The sequence below is a fragment of the Salvelinus namaycush genome, chromosome 4 (assembly GCF_016432855.1).
Source record: "Salvelinus namaycush isolate Seneca chromosome 4, SaNama_1.0, whole genome shotgun sequence".
Taxonomy (NCBI): Eukaryota; Metazoa; Chordata; class Actinopteri; order Salmoniformes; family Salmonidae; genus Salvelinus; species Salvelinus namaycush.
The window spans coordinates 80420176-80442278 of record NC_052310.1 but is presented as its reverse complement, the minus strand read 5'-3'; the positions used below and the strand labels follow the sequence as shown (position 1 = coordinate 80442278).

Genomic DNA, 22103 nt, shown 5'->3' with positions numbered 1-22103 from the left:
ACATCAACTGTTTTGGAAGAAAATCTGAATCATAAAAGAAAGGAAATCGTCTGACCGAATAAAAAAAAATTAAGACTGAGGAGTTCGGATTTAGGGGCGACAGAGAAGTGGACCAATACACAACGATTAAATATTTTTCCCGGCAGACTATTGTAGCTTGCTGGTAGGATATGACAACGACATAATTGGTTAAGGTTTACAATGTGTCATTTCATATTCACAATTCTTAGTGGTCAGTCCGTGTATTACACCATACTCAGCCCTAACTTCTAGCTTGATAAAATAAAATCCCGTCTGAAATCTGATTTAGCGGTATTGTAGGCTATCTAGGCCTAAAGAACAATTTGGCCACATCATGGTTATTGCAATGCGGCATGGAGCCCATCTAATATGGGTATGCCTTCTCGTCTGCTGTATGGTAGACATAGGGGCCTCTATGGAGTTTACAGGTGCAGAGGGCCAGTGGGCCAGGTTTCCAATGTGGAATGCATGTTGCGAGAGTGAAATGAGCTTCAACATGAAAACCAAGAGTTCCCACGGGCTGTTAGTGTACTTCGATGACGAGGGATTCTGTGACTTTTTAGAACTCCTAATACACAATGGTAAACTCAGTCTTCGATTCTCCATCTTCTGCGCTGAGCCTGCAATGGTTCTAACCAACACCACGGTGAACGACAGCCAGTGGCACACGGTGACAATAAAGAGAAACTTTAAAAACACGACGCTAATGGTGGACAAAGAAGTGAAATGGGCCGAAGTGAAGTCGAAAAGAAAGGATATGACTGTCTTCAGCTACCTTTTCCTTGGGGGAATACCGCCGGAATTACGATCTGTGGCTTTACGGTTAACGTTGGCTGCTGTCAAGGACCAAGTGCCTTTTACCGGATGGATAACGGACGTAAAGGTCAACAAGACAGAGTCGGCTCTCCTAAACAGCGCGGGGGTCATTAACGACCTCTGCAGTGCGGCGGCCAACATGTGTTTAAACGGAGGGGTCTGTAATGTCATTAACCACGAACCCAAGTGCGACTGCTCGCAGACTGGATACCAGGGCAAGGACTGCAGCGACGGTAAGATATCTGGATTCCCTTTTGGACCGTTGCCAGGCTTAGGCTTACTAACAATACTCTACAGTTCCCCTTTATCTAAACAACAACACAACATGATCTTTGATAGTTTTCCAACATTTAGAGAGGTTGGATAATAATAATCTTACAGTTTACAGCAAATGCACGCCATCCCTTCCTCTATACTAGGCCGACAGACCTATACGCCTGTAGGACCTAACTAATTATTCAATCATTCCCAGTGCAAAATACGTTCATCATTATACAACTATTTTTTAACATATGTCGTCATAGTTGTTTCTAAGGTTGTTAATGAGTGGTTGTGCTCCTGCAAGGGCTCATTAGCCCAACATGCAGGTGTTCCTCATTCTCTAAGGTGTCTTGCCTCGACCTGGAAAAGGTCACCAGGGGAATGGTTGACCTATGAAGTTGTTTCATCTCCAATGACATTAGCACCTTCTGAATGTTTCAAGTCATAAACAGTAATACGCATTTAGAAGAAGATGAAGGACATGATATGCACATATATGAATAATATATGCAGTACCTATATGCAGTACGTTGTGCATTGCATAGTATAATGTAGCCAAGACTCCAGACCTTGTTAAGTATGCTACCTGTACTTGATCTACTGTTTGTTGATGAGTGATTACAATAGCATCATCTAAGCATTATAAATTAAGTAGTTTTATGAAATATGAAATACACAAGAAACCGTTTCTTGGTGACATTTTGCTTGATTTTTAAGGTTAGAATTTCAGAGAAGAAAGTGGACTTCATACATTGTTCAGTTGCTTTTGTGGAATCTTGGCCTATAGATGTTGGTGCAATGCTGGACCAGATTGTCCTGTGATTTGAAGGCAGAGGTTGGAAATGTCAATAGTTTTACTGTTTGGAGCTGCTCTATTTTCTGTTATTGTCATTTCCTTGTTGCACTTTGTTGGCTTTGTTGATGAAGTATAAAGACCATATTAGCTTTAAGTTACATTCCAAGTGGCACCATTTTCCCTACATAGTGCACTACTTATGACCACGGCCCATAGGGATACACACTTAGGGCTTTATTTTAACAACTCTAACACAATGGTACATGTTAGCGCTGGTGGTAGCGTTATAGGTTCAGGGGTATGTCAGCTATTTTCACAGCCAAAATTATAGGCGCCGTAGCTGGCAGTGGAGCAAAAAGGCTGGGTTTTGATGAATAAACAAGTTGTGGGTGTGTCAAGGTGTGGCTCCTATATGGCCAATCAGAACATGCTCCATTGCTAAATATGTGATAGCTTCAAGTTGTGTATTTACGGTCATGTATTGTGTTGTCATCAACTCCAATTCGAATGTCAGCCCATCATAGCCTAGTTTGTTAAATTGCTTGCCTCATATGTCCTAATATGTTGAACATGTTTACAGTCAACATCACTCTAATTGCATCTCTTTAATATGGAACTACATTGTTAAACATAGGCTATAGCATTTACACTGATATAGGTGCTAGGCCTAATGTAAATTGTAGTCTGGACATGGACATGACAAACATAGTCAATGAGCAAGATTAAATTGGATAGGCTATTGGTAAGGCCTAAAAAACATTGTATAATTCTAATCAATTTCTAATTAAATTGAAACGACTTGTTTTAAATAGGTAATGTTTAAATACAGTTCCAGGCACCATAATTGCACGCCTTGGACGTATTATACAGACAAGGCAACAGACTATGGAGGGTTTTACACACATTCACACTTTTCACAGGAGCTGGATAAAGATCCATGGTACAGAGAAAGTGTTAAGGTCCACTCACCATTATACTGCTCACACATGTCATGTTTTATAAACATCTTGGAACCATCTTACAGGTCATAGTTGCACTTCTCCAGAAATAACAGCCAAAATTGCATTTGAGCCTTATATGTTTTCATGGATGGTGAATCTTTCTAACAAGTTTGTTTTTTAAACAAATTAAACAGAAAACAATCAATCTGTTTTTTAAACCAACACAAATAGTTCTAAATAGGATCGGGGTCAGAAGCATGATGTCATAAATCACACCTCTAATTCCATGAGCCTAAGGCACTGTGTGCACGCGTAGGCCTAAGGGCTCTATGGCAGGAGGCATGGATGTTTGTCCTATTCACTGAAGATAGTTTATTAAATAGTATACATTAAACCTACAATAGGCCTAGATACAACAAACATGTAGCCTATCTAGTTTTTTGTTGTTGGCTTCAACATGGATATATTAGTCTACACACATTGAATTTGTATTTCGAAAATGCACTGCATCTTGGAGTCATGGACAACTGCATCTTGGAGCCATGGACAACTGCATCTTGGAGCCATGGACAACTGCATCTTGGAGTCATGGACAACTGCATCTTGGAGCCATGGACAACTGCATCTTGGAGCCATGGACAACTGCATCTTGGAGCCATAGACAACTGCATCTTGGAGCCATGGACAACTGCATCTTGGAGCCATGGACAACTGCATCTTGGAGTCATGGACAACTGCATCTTGGAGCCATGGACAACTGAATCTTGGAGCCATGAACAGTTGGACCTTGGTGCCATGGACAACTGCATCTTGGAGTCATGGACAACTGCATCTTGGAGCCATGAATAGTTGGACCTTGGTGCCATAGACAACTGCATCTTGGAGTCATGGACAACTGCATCTTAGAGCCATAAACAGTTGGACCTTTGGTGCCATGGACAACTGCATCTTGGAGCCATGGACAACTGCATCTTGGAGCCATGGACATCTGCATCTTGGAGCCATGGACATCTGCATCTTGGAGCCATGGACAACTTCATCTTGGAGCCATGGACAACTGCATCTTGGAGCCATGGACAATTGGACCTTGCCTAACCATTATAATAAGTGACTTTGCCACGTGAAAGGTAAACAAACGAGCAGGCTAATAGCCTAAGCTACAAGCAGATAGGGTATCCAAGGACAGCGATTGGTTTGACAGTTAGGTCCAACAGATGAAAAAGCCAATTTTTTACAAAATGATAAAGGAAAAACAGTTCCTAAACAGACTTCCTACAGTCACTGACACCTTTCATTCAACGGGCATCGCACATAGTCCAAACTATTCACACAAGCTGCATGGGAAAAAATTGTGTCCAAAATAAAGAAAAAATAGGAATGTTTGTTGACTGTTTTATTGTTCGTTAGATTTTAATTAAACATTGGTTATAGGCTACTGATTAGGCTACTGTGCGCCTCCCCTGGCAAAATCGCTGTCATAATCAATTGTGAGCCTTAAATATCACCAGTAGCGCTGCTTGAAATTGTCACACATTTTTAAGGCCACACCTCAAAAATTCTTCTCACAGCAGATACTATGTTCAATTGGTGGTACTTATTCTGGGGGCTTGAACAGAAATATATAACTGACTCCTGGAGGAGTGAAGGAGTGAAGGAGTGCAGCCTGAGAGGAATATCACCCCAGATGAGAGCAGTCTCTTACAGGGTGGAAACTCAAATAGGAACCATCTCTCATGGGCTCCCTTGGTTCGGGGTGTGGGGGTAGTTTATGCACCCAATTTGATATAGACAATTTAGTACATTTCATTGTCTTGTGCATATAGCTCCAGCATAGCCAACATGATCTCATTAGAATATGTCTGGAATAGCAGTCACAGGTTGGGAACCCAAATAGGAACCCACTCGCAGGTGCTACTTAGGAACACTCCTCTATTGGTTTTGGGGGATGGTTTATGCTGATACACCCATGATGGTGATGTAGCCTACAGTAGACCGTTTTATATATATATATACATAGAATTACAATAATCTAATTAAAGTTCATTGGTCGCTTAAACAGATTTGCAGGTGTTGTAGCAGGTGCAGTGAAATACTTATGTTACTAGCTCCAACAGGGCAGTAGACTGTCTTATGTTACCAGGGAAGTAGAATGTCTTATGTTACCAGCTCCAACAGAGCAGTAGACTGTCTTATGTTACCAGCTCCAACAGGGCAGTAGAATGTCTTGTGTTACTAGCTCCAACAGGGCAGTAGAATGTCTTGTGTTACTAGCTCCAACAGGGCAGTAGAATGTCTTGTGTTACTAGCTCCAACAGGGCTGTAGAATGTCTTGTGTTACCAGCTCCAACAGTACAGTAGAATGTCTTGTGTTACTAGCTCCAACAGGGCAGTAGAATGTCTTGTGTTACCAGCTCCAACAGGGCAGTAGAATGTCTTGTGTTACCAGCTCCAACAGGGCAGTAGAATGTCTTGTGTTACCAGCTCCAACAGGGCAGTAGAATGTCTTGTGTTACTAGCTCCAACAGGGCAGTAGAATGTCTTATGTTACTAGCTCCAACAGGGCAGTAGAATGTCTTGTGTTACTAGCTCCAACAGGGCAGTAGAATGTCTTATGTTACTAGCTCCAACAGGGCAGTAGAATGTCTTATGTTACTAGCTCCAACAGGGCAGTAGAATGTCTTATGTTACCAGCTCAAACAGGGCAGTAGAATGTCGTATGTTACCAGCTCCAACAGGGCAGTAGAATGTCGTGTGTTACCAGCTCCAACAGGGCAGTAGAATGTCTAACGTTACCAGCTCCAACAGGGCAGTAGAATGTTGTGTGTTACCAGCACCAACAAGGCAATAGAATGTCTTATGTTACCAGCTCCAGCAGGGCAGTAGAATATCTTATATTTCCAGCTCCAACAGGGCAGTATAATGTCATGTGTTACCAGCTCCAACAGGGCAGTAGAATGTCGTGTGTTACCAGCACCAACAAGGCAATAGAATGTCTTATGTTACCAGCTCCAGCAGGGCAGTAGAATATCTTATATTTCCAGCTCCAACAGGGCAGTAGAATGTCTCACAAATACAATGCAAATACACACATAAACAAAATATGTAAAAAAAATAACAATCCAATGTAGGTATATTAGATTGAGCATGTGTCAAAATCCAGAATATAAATATGTGGTGTGTATAGACAGTATAGAATGTGTCAGAATCCAGAATATAAATACATGGTGTGTATAGACAGTATAGAATGTGTCAGAATCCAGAATATAAATACATGGTGTGTATAGACAGTATAGAATGTGTCAGAATCCAGAATATAAATACATGGTGTGTATAGACAGTATAGAAGGTGTCAGAATCCAGAATATAAATACATGGGGTGTATAGACAGTATAGAATGTGTCAGAATCCAGAATATAAATACATTGTGTGTATAGACAGTATAGAATGTGTCAGAATCCAGAATATAAATACATTGTGTGTATAGACAGTATAGAATGTATCAGAATCCAGAATATAAATACATGGTGTGTATAGACAGTATAGAATGTGTCAGAATCCAGAATATAAATACATGGTGTGTATAGACAGTATAGAATGTATCAGAATCCAGAATATAAATGCATTGTGTGTATAGACAGTATAGAATGTGTCAGAATCCAGAATATAAATACATGGTGTGTATAGACAGTATAGAATATATCAGAATCCAGAATATAAATACATTGTGTGTATAGACAGTATAGAATGTGTCAGTATCCAGAATATAAATACATTGTGTGTATAGACAGTATAGAATGTATCAGAATCCAGAATATAAATACATGGTGTGTATAGACAGTATAGAATGTATCAGAATCCAGAATATAAATACATGGTGTGTATAGACAGTATAGAATGTGTCAGAATCCAGAATATAAATACATTGTGTGTATAGACAGTATAGAATGTGTCAGAATCCAGAATATAAATACATTGTGTGTATAGACAGTATAGAATGTATCAGAATCCAGAATATAAATACATGGTGTGTATAGACAGTATAGAATGTGTCAGAATCCAGAATATAAATACATGGTGTGTATAGACAGTATAGAATGTATCAGAATCCAGAATATAAATGCATTGTGTGTATAGACAGTATAGAATGTGTCAGAATCCAGAATATAAATACATGGTGTGTATAGACAGTATAGAATATATCAGAATCCAGAATATAAATACATTGTGTGTATAGACAGTATAGAATGTGTCAGTATCCAGAATATAAATACTGTCACGTTCCTGACCTGTTTTCTGTTGTTTTGTATGTGTTTAATTGGTCAGGGCGTGAGTTGGGGTGGGTAGTCTATGTTATGTGTTTTCTATGTTGGGTTAATGGTTTGCCTGGTATGGTTCTCAATTAGAGGCAGGTGTGTGTCGTTTCCTCTGATTGAGAGCCATATTAAGGTAGGTTGTTCTCACTGTTTGTTTGTGGGTGATTGTTCCTGTGTCTGTGTTTTCCACATGGGACTGTTTCGTTTGTTCGTTCGTTTTAGGTAGTCTGTTCCTGTTCGTGCGTTCTTCGTCTATATGTAAGTTCGTTTGTTTCAGGTCTGTTGCCTTCGTTTATTGTTTTGTAGTTTGTTCTAGTGTTTTGTCAGTGTTTTCGTCTTTCATTCAATAAATTAGTATGTATTCCTCACCTGCTGCGCCTTGGTCCGTTCATTCACCACAAGACGAACGTTACAGAATCACCCACCAACAAAGGATCAAGCAGAGGTGTAACGGGAGAGAGAAGCAGCGCACGAAGGAGGAATGGACATGGGAGGATGTTTTGGACGGCAAGGGTTGCTACACATGGGAGGAGATCCTGGCTGGAAAGGATCGCCTCCCATGGGAACAGCTGGAGGCAGCTCGGAGAGCGGAGGCAACCGGAGAGAGGAACCGGCGTTATGAGGGGACGCGTCTAGCACGGAAGCCCGAGAGGCTCACCCAAAAATTTCTTGGGGGGGGGGGATAAAGGGTAGTGTGGCGAAGTCAGGTAGGAAACCTGCGCCCACTTCCCATGCTTACCGTGGAGAGCGAGAGTACGGGCAGACACCGTGTTACGCAGTAGAGCGCATGGTGTCTCCTGTACGTGTTCATAGCCCGGTGCGGGTTATTCCACCTCCCCGCACTAGCCGGGCTAGATTGAGCATTGAGCCAAGTGCCATGAAGCCGGCTCTACATATCTGGCCTCCAGTACGTCTCCTCGGGCCGGTGTACATGGCACCAGCCTTACGCATGGTGTCCCCGGTTCGCCAACACAGCCCAGTGCGGGTTATTCCACCTCCACGCACTGGACGGGCTACGGGGAGCATTCAACCAGGTAAGGTTGGGCAGGCTCAGTGCTCAAGGGAGCCAGTATGCCTGCACGGTCCGGTATATCCGGCGCCACCTTCCCGCCCCAGCCCAGTACCTCCAGTTCCAGCACCCCGCACTCGCCTTATGGTGCGTGGCCCCAGCCCAGTACCACCAGTGCCTACACCACGCACCAGGCTTCCAGTGCGTCTCCAGAGCCCTGTTCCTCCTCCACGCACTCTCCCTGTGGTGCGTGTCTCCAGCTCGGTACCACCAGTTCCGGCACCACGCACCAAGCCTCCTGTGCTTCTCCAGAGCCCTGTACGCACTGTTCCTTCTCCCCGCACTCGCCCTGAGGTGCGTGCCCTCAGCCCGGTACCTCCAGTTCCGGTACCACGCACCAGGCCTATAGTGCGCATCGAGAGTCCAGGGTGCCCTGTTCCTGCTCCCTGCACTAGCCTTGAGGTGCGTGTCTCCAGTCCGGTACAACCAGTTCCGGCACCACACACCAGGCCTACTGTGCGCCTCAGCAGGTCAGAGTCGGCCGTCTGCCCAACGCCGCCTGTACTGCTCGTCTGCCCAGCGCCGTCTGAGCCATCCGTCTGCCCAGCGCCGTCTGAGCCATCTGCCTGCCCAGCGCCGTCTGAGCCATCCGTCTGCCCAGCGCCATCTGAGCCATCCGTCTGCCCAGCGCCGTCTGAGCCATCTGTCTGCCCAGCGCCATCTGAGTCATCCGTCTGCCACGAGCCATTAGAGCCGCCCGCCTGTCCCGAGCCATTAGAGCCGTCCGTCAGTCAGGAGCCGCTAGAGCCGTCCGTCAGTCAGGAGCCGCCAGAGACGCCAGCCAGTCAGGAGCTGCCAGAGACGCCAGCCAGTCAGGAGCTGCCAGAGACGCCAGCCAGTCAGGAGCTGCCAGAGACGCCAGCCAGTCAGGAGCTGCCAGAGACGCCAGCCAGTCAGGAGCTGCCAGAGACGCCAGCCAGTCAGGAGCTGCCAGAGACGTCAGCCAGTCATGAGCTGGCCTCCAGTCATGAGCTGGCCTCCAGTCATGAGCTGGCCTCCAGTCATGAGCTGCCCTCCAGTCATGAGCTGCCCTCCAGTCATGAGCTGCCCTACAGTCATGAGCTGCCCTCCAGTCATGAGCTGCCATTCAGTCCGGAGCTGCCACCCAGTCCGGAGCTGCCACCCAGTCCGGAGCTGCCACTCAGTCCGGAGCTGCCATTCAGTCATGAGCTGCCCTCCAGTCATGAGCTGCCCTCCAGTCATGAGCTGCCATTCAGTCCGGAGCTGCCACCCAGTCCGGAGCTGCCACCCAGTCCGGAGCTGCCACTCAGTCCGGAGCTGCCATTCAGTCCGGAGCTGCCATTCAGTCATGAGCTGCCCTCCAGTCATGAGCTGCCCTCCAGTCATGAGCTGCCCTCCAGTCATGAGCTGCCATTCAGTCCCGAGCTGCCACCCAGTCCGGAGCTGCCACTCAGTCCGGAGCTGCCATTCAGTCCGGAGCTGCCATTCAGTCCGGAGCGGCCATTCAGTCCGGAGCGGCCATTCAGTCCGGAGCGGCCATTCAGTCCGGAGCGGCCATTCAGTCCGGAGCGGCCATTCAGTCCGGAGCTGCCATTCAGTCCGGAGCTGCCATTCGTCCTGAGTTGTCCCTCTGTCCTGAGCTACCTCTTTGTCCTGCGCTACCTCTTTGTCCTGAGCTACCTCTCTGTCCTGAGTTGTCTCCTCTATTTTAGAGGGGCGTTGGTGAAGGTTCCTGGACCATGGTCGGGGGCGAGGGTCGCCACTCAAAGGACGCTAAGGAGGGGGACAAAGACAGTGGTGGAGTGGTGTCCTCGTCCACTGCCGGAGCCGCCACCGCGGACAGATGCCCACCCAGACCCTCCCCTTGAGTTTTAGGGGTGCGCCCGGAGTTCGCACCTTGAGGGGGGGGTTCTGTCACGTTCCTGACCTGTTTTCTGTTGTTTTGTATGTGTTTAATTGGTCAGGGCGTGAGTTGGGGTGGGTAGTCTATGTTATGTGTTTTCTATGTTGGGTTAATGGTTTGCCTGGTATGGTTCTCAATTAGAGGCAGGTGTGTGTCGTTTCCTCTGATTGAGAGCCATATTAAGGTAGGTTGTTCTCACTGTTTGTTTGTGGGTGATTGTTCCTGTGTCTGTGTTTTCCACATGGGACTGTTTCGTTTGTTCGTTCGTTTTAGGTAGTCTGTTCCTGTTCGTGCGTTCTTCGTCTATATGTAAGTTCGTTTGTTTCAGGTCTGTTGCCTTCGTTTATTGTTTTGTAGTTTGTTCTAGTGTTTTGTCAGTGTTTTCGTCTTTCATTCAATAAATTAGTATGTATTCCTCACCTGCCTCGCCTTGGTCCGTTCATTCACCACAAGACGAACGTTACAAATACATTGTGTGTATAGACAGTATAGAATGTGTCAGAATCCAGAATATAAATACATGGTGTGTATAGACAGTATAGAATGTATCAGAATCCAGAATATAAATACATTGTGTGTATAGACAGTATAGAATGTGTCAGAATCCAGAATATAAATACATGGTGTGTATAGACAGTATAGAATGTATCAGAATCCAGAATATAAATACATGGTGTGTATAGACAGTAAAGAATCTGTAAAAGAAAATGGTATGTACAGTAGTAGGTATATTAGGATGAGCTATATGGAGAATACAGTAGAGACATACACAGTGAGTAAACAACAGTATATAAATACAATATGAGGTGACCAACGCTCAATACCTATATAAATGGGGCAATAGTCTCAAGGTGACAGATGATGAATGATACGTTATATTTCCATGGTTTCGTACCTCTCATGGTCCATCGTGACATTTGGATGGCTGGTGGCCCTATGATTATGACAACAATTACTCCATAGAGAAGCCATGAGGATATATACATTCAGTTCTATATTTTTGCATGGTTTAAACGAAGAATTAGATTTCACCTCCTTCCTCTTTGGGCTAGTGTCCCACCTGGCCAACATCCGGTGAAATTGCAGGGCGCGAAATTCAAAATACAAATTACGTAATATTAAACATTCATGAAAATACAAGTGTCTTACATCATTTAAAAGCTTAACTTCTTGTTAATCCAGCCGCTTTGTCAGATTTCAAAAAGGCTTTACGGCGAAAGCATACCATGCGATTATCTGAGGACAGCGCCCCGCATACAAAAGCATTACAAACAATTTCCAAACAAGCAGAGGCGTCACGAAAGTCAGAAATAGCAATAAAATAAATAAACTTACCTTTGAAGATCTTCCTCTGTTTGCAATCCCAAGGGTCCCAGCTACATAACAAATGGTCCTTTTGTTCGATAAAGTCCTTCTTTATATCCCAAAAATGTCAGTTTAGTTGGCGCGCTTGACTCAGTAATCCACCGGTTTCCCTCGTTCTAAATGCGTACAAATGAATCCCAAAAGTTACCAAAGACACCTCGTCCAAACAAGTCAAACAACGTTTCTAATCTATCCTCAGGTACCCTAATATATAAATAAACAATAACATTTAAGACGGAGGATAGTATGTTCATTACCGGAGATAAATAACGAAGTGTGTGCTCTCATCCACACGTGCCACAATACTACAACCAAAATGGGAGCCACCTAGAAGAACTACAAATTCTAGCTAATTTTTCAAAGAACAAGCCTAAAACTCTTTCTAAGACTGTTGACATCTACTGGAAGCCCTAGGAACTGCAATCTGGGAGGTATTCCTTTGATTTTCCCATAGAAAGGCATTTTAAATGGTGTCACCTTAAAAAAATAAAGTCAGATGGATTCTCCTCGGGTTTTCGCCTGCTATGTCAGTTCTGTTATACTCACAGACATTCTTTTAACAGTTTTGGAAACTTTAGAGTGTTTTCTATCCAATACCACCAATTGTTAGCATATCCTAGCTTCTGGGCCTGAGTAACAGGCAGTTTACTACGGGCACCTCATTCATCCAAACTTCCGAATACTGCCCCCTAGCCTTAAGAAGTTTTAAGCCACATTTAGACTGTTATACAAGAGCACTGACCATATCAGAATTTGCATGTCGTTTATGAGTTAGCCGCACATTTTCATGAGCGGCTTTGCCTGATGTCCTTTGTGGTGGGCTATCTCATGAATTTATGTGATGTATTTAGGTGAGCGAACACCTGGGTTGTCCTTCGTGACCGCTCCCACAGCCTATACTGGAATTATGTATCTCTTTGTAGCTAATTTGTATACAGGTAGACCAGAAAAGCCACATCCCTGATTGGCAGATGAATGGCAACCCTGATTAGAACCACCTGCAGCTCATCTGTAGTTTTTTGCAAATACTGTTTTGAATTAAATAAAGTTGTACCTACACACAGAAGAAGGCTGTAAAGCCTAAACATCTGTATACACTATCCCTGATGCAGTAAAAACATGAAAACATTGAATAATGAAGGAAGCTTTATGTGTCATATGTTTAAGTGTGAACACATTACACCTCTTTGTTTGGCGCTATGTTCTTATGCAGAACAGGGAGAGAGGCAGCCTTGACCCATTCTCACTGTATTCTCACTGTATTCTCACTATTCTTACTGATTCTCACTGTATTCTCACTGTATTCTTACTGTATTCTTACTGTATTCTCACTGTATTCTTACTGTGTTCTCACTGTATTCTCACTGTTCTTACTGATTCTCACTGTATTCTCACTGTATTCTCACTGTATTCTTACTGTGTTCTCACTGTATTCTCACTGTTCTTACTGATTCTCACTGTATTCTCACTGTATTCTTACTGTGTTCTCACTGATATTCACTGTGTCCACACTGATTCTCACTGTATTACCACTGTGTTCTCACTGTATTCTCACTGCATTCTCAAAAAAACAAAAAAACTGCACACCACGCACACACACACACACACACACACACACACACACACACACACACACACACACACACACACACACACACACACACACACACACACACACACACACACACACACACACACACACACACACAGACTCACACACAAATCATATGATTAACCTATGGCAGAGAAATGCTAGCCATTTACCTTGGCGGGCCTTATTTCCAATCCTGACAGTCTTATACGAACTCATGTAAAGAAAGTCAACCATCTTAATGACTACGACTGAGGGAACTTCCCCATATGACAAAGTGTCCCAGACAGACTCAGCTGTCTTGCTGTCTACATTTGGTTGCACATTATTTTGTGAGTCCCCTTACATATGGTCTACAGATGCTCAAAAGAGCAAATTATCAACAAACCATCAACTGCAACTGTGTTGATGTTCTCAGACATTTCATTAGGTATGGTACAGACTGGGCTTCCAGTGCTACAGTAGCAGAGTCAACTAGACATGACAGTTGAGTGGCAGAGGAGATCTGGTAAGAACATCACCATAAGAAGATCAATGGATGTTTCAATGATGTGGTCTTATCTGATATAGTGGAATTTCCTTTTACAAATTACTTCCAAATGTCTCCCTGGCTAAATAAAGTTTAAATCAAATTTGATAGGTTTGGTCGTATATACAGTACCAGTCAAGTTTGGACACACCTGCTCATTCAAGGGTATTTCTTTATTTTTACTATTTTCTACATTGTACAATAATAGTGAAGACATCAAAACTACGAAATAACACATACGGAATCATGTTGTAACCAAAAAAAGTGTTAAACAAAGCAAAATATGTTATATTTGAGATTCTTCAAAGTAGCCACCCTTTGCCTTGATGACAGCTTTGCACACTCTTGGCATTCTCTCAACCAGCTTCATGAGATAGTCACCTGGAATGCATTTCAATTAACAGGTGTGCCTTGTTAAAAGTTAATTTGGGGAATGTCTTTCCTTAATTCGTTTGAGTCAATCAGTTGTGTTGAGAAAAGGTAGGGGTGGTATACAGAAGATAGCCCTATCTGGTAAAAGACCAAGTCCATATTATGGCAAGAACAGCTCAAATAAGCAAAGAGAAATGACAGTCCATCATTGTTTTAAGACATGTAGGTCAGTCAATCCGGATAAATTCCAAGAACTTTGATAGTTTCTTCAAGTGCAGTCGGAAAAACCATTAAGTCCTATGATGAAACTGGCTCTCATGAGGACTGCCAATGGAGAAGAAAACCCAGAGTTACCTCTGCTGCAGAGGATACGTTCAATAGAGTTAACTGCACCTTAGATTGCAGCCCAAATAAATGCTTCACAGAGTTCAAGTAACAGACACATCTCAACATCAACTGTTCAAAGGAGACTGCGTGAATCAGGACTTCATGGTTGAATTGCTACAAAGATACCATTACTAAAGGACACCAATAATAAGAAGAGACTTGCTTGGGTCAAGAAACATGAGCAATGGATATTAGACCGATGGAAATCTGTCCTTTGGTCTGATGAGTCCAAATTTGAGATTTTTGGTTCCAACCGCCGTGTCTTTGTGAGACGCAGAGTAGGTGAACAGATGATCTCTGCATGTGTGCTTCCCACAGTGAAGCATGGAAGAGGAGGTGTGATGGTGTGGGGGTGCTTTGTTGGCGAGACTGTCTGAAATGTATGTAGTATTTAAGGCACACTTAACCAGCATGGCTACCACAGCATTCTGCAGCGATATGCCATCCTATATGGTTTGCGCTGAGTGGGACTATCATTTGTTTTTCAACAAGACAATGACCAAAACACACCTTCAGGTGTAAATGCTATTTGACCATGGAGAGTGATGGAGTGCTGCATCAGATAACCTGGCCTCCACAATCACCCGACCTCAACCCAATTGAGATGGTTTGGGATGAGTTGGAACGCAGAGTGAAGGAAAAGCAGCCACCAAGTGCTCAGAATATGTGGGAACTCCTTCAAACTGTTGGAAAAGCATTCCTCGTGAGGCTGGTTGAGAGAATGCCAATATGTCTTCACTATTATTCTACAATGTAGAAAATAGTAAACATAAATAAAAACCCTTGAATGAGTAGGTGTGTCCAAACTTTTGACTGGTACTGTAAATTTACATTTTAGTAATTTAGCAAACACTCTTATCCAGAGCAACTTACAACCTACATCTTAAGATAGCTATGTGAGACAACCACATGTCAAAGTCAAAGTAAGTATGTTTTTTCCTCATTAAAGAAGTTATCAGCAAAGTCAGTAGGAAAAAAAGGTGAAAACGTTTTTCTTAATTGTTTTATGAGAGGGCAGAATAAGACTGAGGTATCCTATTGGGGATGGTGGTGGTGCTGATGGTGGTGATGGTGATGGTAGTGGTGGTGGTGATAGTGATGGTGGTGATGGTGGTGGGGATTGTAGTGGTGGTAATGGTGGTGGTGTTGATGGTAGTGGTGGTGGTAATAATGGTGGTGGTGGTGGTGATGTTGGTGGTGGTGGTGACGATGGTGGTGGTGGTGATGGTGGTGATGGTTGTGATGGTGATGGTGGTGTTGATGTTGATGGTGATGGTGGTGGGGATTGTAGTGGTGGTAATGGTGGTGGTGTTGATGGTAGTGGTGGTGGTGGTAATAGTGGTGATGGTGTTGGTGGTGGTGATGAAGGTGGTGGTGGTAATAGTGGTGATGGTGGTGATGGTGGTGATGGTGATGGTGATGGTGATGGTGATGGTGATGGTGATGGTGGTGATGGTGGTGATGGTGATGGTGATGGTGATGGTGGTGGTGATGGTGATGGTGATGGTGGTGATGGTATGTGATACTTCATTGTATACTATAGGCAGATAATTCATTGTATTGAAATCGCCAGCATAGCACAAGCCAATACTACTCTGACTGGCTGAAAAAAAGACACAGAATTCGTGACTTTTTGAAATCGTGCACAAACCTTTGACATTTCATTTGAGAAATACTGATAATCTGCCATGTCATATTAACATAATACAATCTGTTTTAAGGTGGCCTCCAACATGTTGTGCCACAATTAAGTATTTTCTCTGAAGTGATTCATTCTGATAGAATGCTGTGGTTTGGGATTTATTTTTTGAGCAGCATGGCGGCGAATGTGGTAACCCAATTCTGTCCAACCTAGGTGTGGTGACGTACTTTCCTACAGTGAAGAGAGGAGTTGGAGACAGTAGTGAGGAGAGAAGGTAATGAGAGGGAAGAGAGGAGAGGAGAAGCACAGGGATAGGGGAAAGAAAAAAGGGAGGAGAGGAGATGGAACAGTAAAAATAAGTTGGAAGGGGAGGGGGGAGTGACATCTCAAAGAAGCTGTCTGGAACTACATTTAGTCCATGTGACTTTGGCAGAAAAGTAGTTGTCTTTCAACAAATTGTCAAAATGAATAACGCTATAAAAATACTGTAATTAACAAAGGAGTATGTGGTAAAGAAGATGTCAAAGAGCCAAACACCTGTCAAGATAATTATGGTGGCGGGAAATGTTACAGTAACAGTCAAAAGTTTAGACAAAACTTATCATTCAAGGCTTTTTCTTTATTTGTACTATTTTCTACATCGCAGAATAATAGTGAAGGCATGAAAACTATGAAATAACACATATAGAATCATGTAGTAACCAAAAAAAGGTTAAACAAATCAAAATATATTTAAAATGTTAGGTTCTTCAAAGTAGCCACCCTTTGCCTTGATGACAGCTTTGCACACTTGGTATTCTCTAAACCAGCTTCACCTGGAATGCTTTTCCAACAGTCTTGAAGGAGTTCCAAAATATGCTGAGCACTTGTTGGCTGCTTTTCCTTCACTCTGCGGTCCAACTCATAACAAACCATTTGGATTGAGGTCAATTGGGTTGAGGTCGGATGATTGTGGAGGCCAGGTCATCTGATGCAGCATTCCATCACTCTCCTTCTTCGTCAAATATTACTTACACAGCCTGGAGGTGTGTTAGGTCATTGTCCTGTTAAAAAACTAATTATAGTCCCACTAAGGACAAACCATATGAGATGGCGTATCGCTGCAGAATGCTGTGGTACAGTGGATTGCTAAAGTATTCACCCCCTTTGACATTTTTCCTATTTTGTTGCCTTACAACCTGGAATTAAAATTGATTTTTGGGGGGTTTGTATCATTTGATTTACACAACATGCCTACCACTTTGAAGATACAAAATATTTTTTCTTGTGAAACAAACAAGAAATAAGACAAAGAAACTGAAAACCTGAGCCTGCGTAACTATTCACCCCCTCAAGTCAATACTTTGTAGAGCCACCTTTTGCAGCACTTACAGCTGCAAGTCTCTTGGGATATGTCTATATAAGCTTGGCACATCTAGCCACTGGGAGTTTTGCCCATTCTTCAAAGCAAAACTGCTCCAGCTCCTTCAAGTTGGATGGGTTCTGCTTGTGTATAGCAATCTTTAAGTCATACCACAGATTCTCAATTGAATTGAGGTCTGGGCGTTGACTAGGCCATTCCAAGACATGTAAATGTTTCCCCTTAAACCACTCGAGTGTTTCTTTAGCAGTATGCTTAGGGTCATTGTCCTGCTGGAAGGTGAACCTCCATCCCAGTCTCAATTCTCTGGAAGACTGAAACAGGTTTCCCTCAAAAATGTCCCTGTATTTAGCGACATCCATGCTTCACTGTGTGGCTGGTGTTCTCGGGGTGATGAGAGGTGTTGGGTTTGCGCAAGACATAGCGTTTTCCTTGATGGCCAAAAAGCAAAATTTTAGTCTCATCTGACCAGAGTATCATCTTCCATACGTTTGGGGAGTTTCCCACATGTCTTTTGGCGAACACCAAACATTATCTTTGGTCTCTTTGTTGCCTCTCTGATTAATGACCTCCTTGCCTGGTCCGTGAGTTTTGTTGGGCAGCCCTCTCTTGGCAGGTTTGTTGTGGTGCCATATTCTTTCCATTTTTTAATAATGGATTTAATGGTGCTCCGTGGTGTGTTCAAAGTTTCTGATATTTTTTTATAACCCAATCCTGATCTGTACTTCTCCACAACTTTGTTCCTGACCTGTTGGAGAGCTCCTTGGTCTTCATAGTGCCGCTTGCTTGTTGGTGCCCCTTGCTTAGTGGTGTTGCAGACTCTGTGGCCTTTCGGAACAGGTGTAAATATACTGAGATCATGTGACAGATCATGTGACACTTAGATTGCACACAGGTGGACTTTATTTAACTAATTATGTGACTTCTGAAGGTAATTGGTTGCACCAGATCTTATTTAGGGGCTTCATAGCAAAGGGGGTGAATACATATGTACACACCAATTTTCCGTTTTGAAATTGTTTGATTTTTCTAAACAAGTTATTTTTTGAATTCCACTTCACAAATTTGGACTATTTTGTGTTTGTCCATTACATGAAATACAAATAAAAATTAATTTAAATTACAGGTTGTAATGCAACAAAATAGGAAAAACTCGAAGGGGGTGAATACTTTTGCAAGGCACTGTAAACATGTCGGTTAAGTGTGCCTTGAATTCTAAATAAATCACAGACAATGTCACCACCAAAACACCACCACACCATCACACCTCCTCCTCCATGCTTCACGGTAGGAACCACACATGCCGAGATCATCTGTTCACCTACCCTACGTCTCATAAAGACACGGCGGTTGGAAACAAAAATCTCAAATTTGGACTCATCAGACCAAAGGACAGATTTCCACCGGTCAATTGTCCATTGCTCGTGTTTCTTGTCCCAAGCAAGTGTCTTCTTCTCATTGGTGTCCTTTAGTAGTGATTTCTTTGCAGAAAATCGACCAAATCGACCATGATTCACGCAGTCTCCTCTGAACAGTTGATGTTGAAATGTGTCTGTTACTTGAACTCTGGAGCATTTATTTGGGCTGCAATTTCTGAGGCTGGTAAATCTAATGTATTGTCTGCACCAGAGGTAAGTCTGGGTCTTCCTTTCCTGTGGCTGTCCTCATGACAGCCAGTTTCGTCATAGAGCTTGATGGTTTTTGCGAGAGCACATGAGGAAACTTTCAAAGTTCTGTCTTAAAGTAATGATGGTGTGTCTGTCACGATCGTCGTTGGAAGCATACTCGGACCAAAGCGCAGCGTGATCTGGGTTCCACATATTTATTGAAGTGAAACTTAGAACAAGACAAAATAAAGAAACAACGAAACGTGATGACAATGAAGTGCTAAAAGGCAACAACACAAAAACAAGATCCCACAAAACATAGTGGGGAAATGGCTGCCTAAATATGATCCACAATCAGAGACAACGATAAACAGCTGCATCTGATTGGGAACCATACCAGGCCAACATAGAACTAAACAACCTAGATAGGAACACCCCCCCTAGTCACACCCCGACCTAACCAAAATAGAGAATAAAAAAGTCTCTCTATGGTCAGGGCGTGAGAGTGTCCTTTCTCTTTGCTTATTTGAGCTGTTCTTGGCATAATACGGACTTGGTCTTTTACCAAATGGCACATTTTCTGTATACCACCCCTACCTTGTCATAACACAACTAATTGGCTCAAATGCATTAATTAAGGAAAGAAATTCCACAAATTAACTTTTAAACTTCTTAGGGCTGCAATCCCGTTAACGGGATCGATATGACAAAAGCCAGTGAAAGTGCATGGCGCCAAATTCAAACAACAGAAATCTCATAATTAAAATTCCTCAAGCATACAAGTATTTCACACCATTTTAAAGATACACTTCTTGTTAATCCCACCACAGTGTCCGATTTCAAAAAGGCTTTACAGCAAAAGCACCACAAACGATTATGTTAGGTCAGCGCAAAATCACAGAAAAACACAGCCATTTTTTCAGCCAAAGACAGGAGTCACAAATAGCAGAAATAGAGATAAAATTAATCACTAACCTTTGATGATTTCATCAGATGACACTCATAGGACTTCATGTTACACAATACATATGTTTTGTTTGATAAAGTTCATTTATATCCAAAAATCTCAGTTTACATTGGCGCCATGTTCAGAAATGCCTCCAAAATATCCGGAGAAATTGCAAAATGCCACATCAAATAACAGAAATACTCATCATAAACTTTGATGAAAGATACATGTTTTACATATAATTAAAGATAAACTTGTTCTTAATGCAACCGCTGTGTCAGATTTCAAAAAAGCTTTACGGCAAAAGCACAATATTCAATAATCTGAGAACAGCATTCAGCCACAAAAGGAAGCTATACAGTTACCCGCCAAATTGCGGAGTCAACAAAAGTCATAAATAGCATTATAAATCTTCACTTACCTTTGCTGATCTTCGTCAGAATGCACTCCAGGACTCCCACTTCCACAAGAAATGTTTGTTTTGTTCGGTAATGACCATCATTTATGTCCAAATAGCTACTTTTGTTAGCGTGTTTGGTAAACAAATCCAAAGTCACGAAGCGCGTTTACTAAAAGCAGACGAAATGACAACAGTCAGTAGAAACTTGTCAAACGATGTATTGAATCAGTCTTTAGGATGTTTTTAACATAAATCTTCAATAATATTCCAACCGGGAGAATTCCATTGTCTTCAGTCGTGCGATGGTCAGAGCATGGTCAGCTCATGGCAGACCTTACTCATTCCCCTCTCCTTCGGCCCCACTTCACAGTAGAAGCATCAGACAAGGTTCTAAAGACTGTTGACATCTAGTGGAAGCCGTAGGAAGTGCAAACTGACCCATATCCCACTGTGTATTTGATAGGCGATGAGTTGAAAACCTACAAACCTCAGATTTCCCACTTCCTGGTTGGATTTTTTTCTCAGGTTTCTGTTATATTCACAGACATCATTCAAACAGTTTTAGAAACTTCAGAGTGTTTTCTATCCAATACTAATAATAATATGCATATTTTAGCATCTGGGACTGAGGAGCAGGCAGTTTACTCTGGGCACCTCTGGGCACCTTTTCATCCAAGCTACTCAATACTGCCCCTGCAGCCATAAAAAGTTTTAACAAGGCACACCTGTTAATTGAAATGTATTCCAGGTGACTACCTCATGAAGCTGGCTGAGAGAATGCCAAGAGTGTGCAAAGCTGTAATCAAGGAAAATGGTGGCTACTTTGAACAATCTCAAACATAAAATATAGTTTAATTTGTTTAACACTTTTTTGGTGACTACATGATTCCATATCTGTTATTTCATAGTTTTGATGTCTTCGCTATTGTTCTACAATGTAGAAAATAGTTTAAAAACATGACATATACAGCTATATGTGCGAAAATCCTCGGTGAGTAACTGTAATTTACTCTTATTCTCCATAGATCACACTGTCATATAATTATATAGCTTTTATTTAAACAGACCTCTTTTCAATGGAAACCTCCTGATATGCATGTATTATTGTAGTGGATTGCATTATAAGGAAATAGAGATACTGTGTACACACATACCCCTGCTTCCCCGCAATCTGTATCATGTAATGTAACAGAGACAATGTCAGCCTAATGGTACATCATGGTATTAGGTGATGTACAGCAGCCTAGCTCAGGTTATTATTACGCTTCTTGTTGTTTTAAAGATGCCTTTTTGGAAGATGAGGTAGGAAATGTTTAGTGATTTAGTGATACATTAGAATTTTATTGCCTGACTGACTTTTGACATCCTGCCTTTTGAAATGGCACTGTTAGCTAAACAGAGATTTTACTTTAAGCTAAACATAAATCAAACTGCTAGCTATAGACATATGATATTGTTAGCTAAACATAGATGGTACTATTAGCTAAACAGAAATTATACTGTTAACTAAACAGAGAGATGATACTATTAGCTATAGAGAGATGATACTGTTAGCTAAACAGAGATGATACTATTAGCTAAACAGATATGATACTGTTAGCTATAGGGAGATGATATTGTTAGCTAAACAGAGATGATATTGTTATCTAAATAGATATGATACTTTGAGCTAAACAGAGATGATATTGTTAGCTATAGGGAGATGATAATGTTAGCTATAAAGAGATGATACTGTTAGCTATAGAGATTAGAGGTCGAGCGATTAATCGGCATGTCCGAATAATTAGGGCCGATTTCAAGTTTTTAAAACAATTGGTAAT

General features: G+C 42.4%; 1 protein-coding gene across 1 annotated transcript in view; it reads left to right on the top strand.

Annotated features, from left to right (window-relative positions):
* The first annotated feature begins 355 nt into the window (after positions 1 to 355).
* Positions 356 to 22103, top strand: part of LOC120046020 (neurexin-1a-like) — a 683076-nt gene continuing 661328 nt past the window's right edge. Inside the window, exon 1 of the mRNA XM_038990933.1 lies at positions 356 to 1070. Coding sequence (XP_038846861.1) covers positions 356 to 1070 — 715 coding nt within the window. The remainder of the gene's footprint in view (positions 1071 to 22103) is intronic.